At 45.5% G+C, this 8,164-nt stretch overlaps 1 protein-coding gene and 1 long non-coding RNA gene across 2 annotated transcripts in view; one reads left to right on the forward strand and one right to left on the reverse strand.

The window, feature by feature from the left end:
• LOC114639521 overlaps positions 1–5,515 on the reverse strand; it is a 16,626-nt gene extending 11,111 nt beyond the window's left edge. The window contains exons 1-2 of the long non-coding RNA XR_003714018.1: positions 5,144–5,515; positions 3,419–3,484 (exon numbers count right to left, since the gene is read on the reverse strand). This is a non-coding gene — a long non-coding RNA (uncharacterized LOC114639521). The remainder of the gene's footprint in view (positions 1–3,418; positions 3,485–5,143) is intronic.
• A 1,520-nt stretch (positions 5,516–7,035) lies between these two features.
• LOC114639518 (tubulin alpha-1B chain) overlaps positions 7,036–8,164 on the forward strand; it is a 25,554-nt gene continuing 24,425 nt past the window's right edge. Inside the window, exons 1-2 of the mRNA XM_028788282.1 lie at positions 7,036–7,258; positions 7,397–7,545. Coding sequence (XP_028644115.1) covers positions 7,138–7,258; positions 7,397–7,545 — 270 coding nt within the window. The 5' untranslated portion in view covers positions 7,036–7,137. The remainder of the gene's footprint in view (positions 7,259–7,396; positions 7,546–8,164) is intronic.

The raw sequence follows: 8,164 nt of genomic DNA on the forward strand, positions 1-8,164 counted from the left end.
CCAGGCACACATGCACACACAAGCACACATGCACACACAAGCACACATGCACACACGTGCACACATGTGCACACAAACACATGTGCACACAAGCACACATGCACATGCATGGGCATGTATACACATATACACACAAACAGCATTTTAAAAATGAAAAACAATCAAACATGGTGGTCTATATACATACCTTTAACCTAACACTCAGGAGGCAGAGGTAGATAGATCGCATGAGTTCAAGGCCAGCCTGGTTAACATATTGAGACCTTGTCCCCCCCCAAAAAAAGCTAATTAAAATAAAAATAATTGTGGCCTCTCAGTTTTTGTTGTTATTGTTGAGACAGATTCTCTTGCAGCCCACATTAGCTTCCATCTACCAAATGTTACAGGCGTGAGCCACTGTGTGTGTGTGTGTGTGTGCCTTCACAGTTTTATGAAGTTCTGGGGCTTCGTACATTCTAGGCAAGCACTCTACCAACTGAGCCACATTCTCAACCCAACTCCCAGGTTAAAAAAAAAAAATCGTGTATCTATGTTTTGCCTGCATGTATGTTTAGGTACCGCCTATGTGCCTGGTGCCCAAGGGGACCAGAAGAGGCAATCAAATCCCCTGTAACTGGTGTTGCAGATGGTTTGAGCCACCATGTGGGTGCTGGGAATTGAAAGCAAACCTTTTGGAATTGCAGCTGGTGCTCTTCTTACCCACCGAGCAATCTCCCCAGCCCAGAACTGTCAGATATTTTTAAGTATAACATGTGCTTCTTCTGGTATGAGATTCAAACAGGTGGGTAAAGATTTGGGATTGTCACCTTATACAGCCACTGATCTACATTAAACAGTAGAATGGCATGATCTGTAATGTACATGTGCTATTATTCTAACAGCTGTGTGGCTGTCCTGTAGAGATTCAGTTGGATGGCGTTAGGAAGGGAAAAGGAAGAAGAGAAAGTATGAACTTGTAAGAAGGAAGAGGTAGTCTGGGAGGAAGTGGAAGGTGGAGGGTCTTCATGTATGAAATTACCAAACATGAACATGCACACACACATTCACACACACACTTACACACACACACTAACACACACACACACACACAGGTGGTTGGAATAAGAACGGCCCTCATAAAGCTCATGTTTGAACATTTGGTTCTGCAAGGATTAGGAGGTGTGTCCTAATTGGAAGAGGTGTGTCACTGGGGATGGGATTTGAGGTTTCAAAAGACTAGTGAAGCCCTGTGGTGGTGGCTTTGCTTGTGGCACATGACTTTAATCCTAGCACTCAGAAGACAGAGGCAGGTGGAACTCTGTGAGTTTGAGGCCAGCCTGGACTACAGAGTGAGTTCCAGGACAGTCAGGACTACACAGAGAAACCCTGAGAAGAAGGAGGAAGAGGAGGAAGGAGAGGAAGAGGAGGAGGAGGGAGAGGAGGAGGGAGAGGAGGAGGAGGGAGAGGAGGAGGAGGAGGGGAAGGAGGAGGAGGAGGGACAGGAGGAGGAGTAAAATGCTGCCATTTTACTCTCCCCAATTGAAATCTTGGTGTAAGTTGCCTTGATCATGGTGTTTTATCACAGCAATAGAAAAGTCACTAAGACACATTCCAAAAACAAAAATAGTGGGCTGAAAGACCACTCAGCTCGTAAAAGCACTTGTACTCTGACAATCTGAATTCAGACCCATGGAATCTGTGGAAAAGCCAGACTCAGCTTGTCTTCTAACTGAACTCCACGGTGTCTACGCCTTCACAAAGGAACGTGTCAACACACACATACAACCAACTCATAAATACATTTAAATATTTTTTAATTAACAAAATGAGATTTGAGGCTGGGTGATGGTGATTCACATCTTTAATCCCAGCACTTGGAAGGCAGAGGGAGGCAGATTTCTGAGTTCGAGGCCAGCCTGGTCTACAGAGCGAGTTCCAGGACAGCCAGGGCTACACAGAGAAACCCTGTCTCAAAACAACAACAACAACCAATTTTTTTTAAAAAGAGATTCGAGTGCTACTTGTGATACCATATGCCTATAATCTCAGCACTTGGGACATGGAAGCCAGAAGATCGGAAGTTCAAGGCCAGCCTCGGCTACATACTGAATTAAATTTGAAGCTAGCCCAAGCTGCATGAGCCACTTTTCAACATGACAAACGAAAAAGATTTAAGAGGTCGACTTGACATGATTCCATGGGGCCCGAAACAGGTGAGAGAGAAGTCTACAGTGGTTGTTTCTTACTTGAGAAGCCAGATCTACAGAGCCATAGAACCTTTCACAGCTGCGTGTCTGGGACAGCGAAGATGATCTGGAGCTGAGAAGAGCCGTCAGGCAGGGCTGGGAGGTGGCTCAGGGGTAAAGCACTTGCCTGGCATGCATGAGGCTTGAAAGACAAGAAATAAGACAATAAAGTATAGGGCACGGCCTGAACCTGCACATAGATAATTAGGCGACACAAGCATAATTAAGATTTTCTACTAATATCTATGTGTACAGAAAGGACCTGTTAGCAGCATGCACTAATATATACCTGCTTGCTGATGTAAGTAAAGGGGTTAACAGTAAAATTAAGAACTAGCAACATGTAAACAAAAATATATATTTTCCCATGGTTTGTATTCTATTAAATCGGGTAAGAAACAAAAAGAACAGACTAACTTCCCCACACTCGTCTCCATTCATAGATTTAAGATTTCAGTGTTGAAGTGAATAGTTTGTTTCTGACCTAGATCTTAAGTTATTTATGCTCAAGAGATGAGAAAAAAAAGCCTCTCATTTGCATAAGGGACAGAATGTCTCTGAGGGGGTGTGACAAAGAATCTTTTTAATTCTCCTGTAAAACACAAAGAACAGAAGACAGGTCTTCTTTTTTTGTATTGTCAAGAAATAGAAATGAATCAAAAAAATCATATTATACTTCATCATGACTCTATAGTATATGCCTTTTCAATTATCATTATCATTATTAGTAATCGAGAGAAGGAGAGGAGGCTTAGCTGATAAAGGCACTTGCCACCAGGGCTGAGGAGGTGAGTTTTGTCCCTGGGATTCCCACGATGAAAGAGAGAATCTACCTGTAGTCATCCTCTGGCCTACACACACACACACACAACACATACCTACATACATCACACACACACACACACACACACACGTGCACACACCCTCAAACACACACCTGCACACATACATACACAAATGAAATCGTTTTCAATTGTGACATTTTCAACAAGCTATTTATCGATCTCATGTTCTCTGTGCCATTTAATTTTTTTTTTTTTTAATGAAGCAGAGTTGGTGTTTGTTCATCACTATCAATTTTAAACACAAGAGTTAAGAGAGAAGTGCTCAGAACGCTATCCGAGCGCACGGGTGCGGGCTTCTCTGAGAGAGCGCTGACATCATTCAGTTCTTGCTCTCGCTGACGTACTTACATGTTGGAAGCAGTCATCTCTAGTCCCTCTGATAGAAAATAACGAAGATGATGGGGGTTGCATTTCCTATGAAATATGCAAGAGGCGAACAAATTATTTGTTTGAGTGTGGGTTATATTGATTTGTTTTTTTCCTTAGAGAAAAGACTTTTACGATAAATTTAAACAAGAAAGGCAGAGAGCTGTGGACGGCAGGCTAGAAGGACTCACGGCCACCATTGTTAGCGCACAACCTGCAGCTGCTATGTTCCCAAGGCCGTCCCTCCCACACCAGCGCCTCGCCAGCCCAGACGGAATGAATGGGCTCCACAGAGCTCGGATACAGTGCTGCAGACAACCAAGACTCTGATACTGAAAGGGAGGCCATCTGTCAAAATCCACACTTTCAGCTTGGTACCCAAACAAATATCTCTTTTCCTCTAAAATTTCATTCTGCAAATTACTGGTGCTCTGTAGCTCGGTGACTCATTGTATAGATCTTCCTTGCTGACAACGGAGTCTTTCTACATAGCAAAAGACTGCCACTGTAATCTATTTCCTAGGGGTGAAAGCAGGCATTTTTTGTCCCACGGGGCAATTGAGCAACAACCACAGTCTCTGGCTGAGAGCGGTAGGGCGAGCAGCAGTTCCCACAGTCAGAAGCCCAGCTGCGGAAGGGGCTATTTACGGAATTCAGGGAACTACATAAAACTGCAGCAGGGCTGGCATTGCACAGTTGTCTGGGGATGAAAACAACATCACAAAATGGTTTCCTTTTATATTATACAACTCTCCTCTTTTTAATTTGGCATCTCGGTTATTTTTTCTTGATGTCACCCCTCCCCCTCAAAAAAAAAAAAGAGCGCTGAAGAACTACAAGCCCACACAAAGAGCTAATTTTTAAACTCCTTACAGTTTCTGAATTCCGTATTAGAAAGGATGGCTCATTTCTAGGGACAAAATAACACAGGCTCTGGGGTTAGGTGGGGGGGAGGCGGGTGCGGAGGGGCGATGGGAGAAAACTACCGCTAAAGAAAGAAAGCTCGCTAGTAAACTATTAAGTACTGCTTTGTATATTATTTCTTTTCTCTTTTTCTTTTTTCTTTCTTTCTTTCTTTTTTTTTTGGTTTTTGAGACAGGATATCACACTATATATCCAGGCTGGGCACAAATTAGCTGCAATCCTCAGCTTCCCAATGCTGGGATTTACAGGCATAAACCACTAAGGCCAGTTATGATGACCTTGAGCTGCGAGCCTTCCTGCCTCCGATTCCCAGGTGCTGTTAAGGTCATAGGTGTGGTCTATTCGTACTGAGCTTCTGAGTTTTGCTCAAATAATAATAATAATTAATAATAATAATACAATAATTGTAAAACTAAACATTTAGCCACGCCCTTTTGACAATCATTCCCATATCTTCTGCTACTTTTTAAAGCAAATAAAGATGTCGAATCCTGACGGAACGTAGTTAAATTTAGTGTACTATACATGAAAAGTTGGAATTTTCCATAAAGAAATCTCAACATAAATTCTGTGATTAAGTGTTGGGGAAAACATCAGGTAAGTTTAACTGCAGTTTAAGGTTTAAGCTACGTATAATCTTCCAACACCAGCTTTCTTTCTTCCCTTTCCACCCCTCCGCAACTCCACCCCATAATGGATGCTGGGCTAGTTGCCTTTGCAAGGCCTTTGTCTGAGGATGCAAAGTCTACGGATGCTAGGGGGAAGGGGTGGGGGAGAGATTACCTCATACCATGTCGCTTGCACCAATCACCACTCTCCTGTCACGGCTTCTCTGGGCAGACAGAGGGGTCTGGACCAACAGGAAAAGGCCCTGGCCCATCCCCATGGTGACCGAGCTCTATATAAGGAGCCGCATCCGCCCAAGTGCCGCAGGTTCTCTTACATCGACCGCCTAAGAGTCGCGCTGTAAGAAGCAACACCTCCTCCTCGCCTCCGCCATCCGCCCAGCAGCCGCGAAGCAGCAACCATGGTGAGCAAGCTTTCCCTGACTCTCGGTGGAGGGTGGGTGTCAGTCACCCCAGATCTGCAAGGAAACGCCTAAGGCTTTTGTCATCTCCGCGGGAAGGGTGGTCTCCAAGTTTAGCTTAGTCCCTCAGTCCCGGCGCCGCAGTGCGGGACACGGAAACGCCCAGACCGGGAAGAACAAAGGAGGCGCCGGCGAGCGATCGCTGGCAGAGCCGGGGACCGCGGGGGACAACCGGGGAAGGGGGGGTGGTGTCGAGGGTCTGCTGCAGTAGGAGGGCAGGGCGGTGGCCGAGCCCGCACTCCAGAAACACCGCCCCACTGGGAAAATGGTCAGTTTGCGTCGGATCCATGGCAGCCGCTGTCAGGGAGGCGCAGGGGCGGGGTTGTTTGTCTCTTGCTTCCGTGGCGTTTTGGGAGGGGTTCGCTCTCACTAAGCCTCTCTCCCGAGCGTTTTTAAAATTTTTTATTAAAAAAAAAAAAAACAAAATAAAAAAACCATTGCGGAACTGTAGTCTTACGAAGATGCTTCCTTTGCAGGACTGTCAAAAATACGATTTACTTTTACGGGGACATCTCGCTGAGGGGGGGAGGGGAGCTGGATGGTTGGGGAATGACAAAGCCCACTTTGTGAAGCCCTGAGCACCCTGATGGTCAGAACCCAGGGAAACGCCCTTCCCCGCCCCCCCCCCCCCCAGACAATGAAAGTTGTCCCTCCAATACAGAAGTGTATCTCTACAGAATGAAATAATAGTGGTATATTACGTGGTATGTAGAGATTCATCGGATACAAATTTACTACTTTTAAATGTTATCTTTTCACTTGTTTTTTAAAAAACTGTTGGCGCTTCTTACGTGCTCTTTGTTTCTAGCTTAGCCTGCTTTAAGAATGTTTCTGTTCCATACAGTGGAAAACCTTCTAAAACAATGGATCTGCTGCTGCAAAGAAAAAATTATAATCTGCACCCAGCCGTCTTTTGTTCTAATATGTGCACTAATTCATTAATTCAGGCAAACAGCCCCAGACAGGGTTAGGAGGGAGCCTGAAAGAGGCACAAAGAGATCACATAGACGGCTGCTGGAAGTAGAGCTTTCTCTGTTAAATAATGTAACAGAGCACAGACTAGCACCAGGCCCAGAGAACGCGGCAATGCAGAAGTCAGACTCTGACTAGCTTGTAGCCTCGCCAGGATATTGATGGGGTCCGCAGAAGGGTGTGGCTCCTGGCCTCAGCCGCACTGCAGATGTCTACGTTGAAATATCAGGTCCTATAAGATGAAACCTTCATCCTTACTTATCAGGAAAAGGAACAATTAATGTAATTACGGATAATTATTATTTCATTTTACAGAATCTATGCTTTGAATATTTTTCAAATAGGAAAATTGTTCTATTCAAGCATGTCTGTGGGAACAATGGGTTTGCATCATGTCTTAAGTAGTATTAAGGTGACATTTAGACCACACCCACTTTCTGTATTTGCAGAGGGTACTGCTCATTGCTCCTGTTATATTAAGGATATGACTCCAAATAAATTTCCACAATATTTGTTTTTTTAGAGCCAATTTAGAAATCTATTAAAATCTAAAATAGAAATACAGCTTAGTATTATAACAGCTTAATTTTTTTATAATTTTTCTTCCTTTCCACAGCGTGAGTGCATCTCCATCCACGTTGGCCAGGCTGGTGTCCAGATCGGCAATGCCTGCTGGGAGCTCTACTGCCTGGAACATGGCATCCAGCCCGATGGCCAGATGCCAAGTGACAAGACCATTGGGGGAGGAGATGACTCCTTCAACACCTTCTTCAGTGAGACAGGGGCTGGCAAGCACGTGCCCCGGGCAGTGTTTGTAGACCTGGAACCCACAGTTATCGGTAAGCTGGCTGGGGGCTCCCTTCCCTGAGGCATTCCTTCTTGGTCACATACTCAGAATCTCTCTGTAGATCCAGAAGGGTGAGTGAGCCTGTGAGGGTCCTTGGTTGGTGGGTGGCTGATGTCTTCCCCTTTTCCAGATGAAGTTCGCACTGGCACCTACCGCCAGCTCTTCCACCCTGAGCAGCTCATCACAGGCAAGGAGGATGCTGCCAATAACTATGCCCGTGGCCACTACACCATTGGCAAGGAGATCATTGACCTTGTCTTGGACAGGATTCGCAAGCTGGTAAATGCCATATATGGATGGGTTTAAAATGGAATGGGAGGGTGCCTCGGTATCTGTCAAAATATGTCAAGTTTTTTCTATCAGGTAGATAGGGTTCCCAACCTAAAGGACTTGCAAATAGTGCTAAGAGTATGCCCTCCTGATAAAACATTACATTTCCTTTTCTCTCACAGGCTGACCAGTGCACGGGTCTCCAGGGCTTCTTGGTTTTCCACAGCTTTGGCGGGGGCACTGGCTCTGGGTTCACCTCCCTGCTGATGGAGCGGCTCTCTGTTGATTACGGAAAGAAGTCCAAGCTGGAGTTCTCCATCTACCCAGCCCCCCAGGTTTCCACTGCTGTGGTTGAGCCCTACAATTCCATCCTCACCACCCACACCACCCTGGAGCACTCTGATTGTGCCTTCATGGTAGACAATGAGGCCATCTATGACATCTGTCGTAGAAACCTCGACATTGAGCGCCCAACCTACACTAACCTAAACAGGCTGATAGGTCAGATTGTGTCTTCTATCACTGCTTCCCTCAGATTTGATGGGGCCCTGAATGTTGATCTGACAGAATTCCAGACCAATCTGGTACCCTACCCTCGCATCCACTTCCCTCTGGCCACCTATGCCCC

The sequence above is a fragment of the Grammomys surdaster genome, unplaced genomic scaffold (genome assembly GCF_004785775.1).
Source record: "Grammomys surdaster isolate TR1022 unplaced genomic scaffold, NIH_TR_1.0 125742, whole genome shotgun sequence".
Taxonomy (NCBI): Eukaryota; Metazoa; Chordata; class Mammalia; order Rodentia; family Muridae; genus Grammomys; species Grammomys surdaster.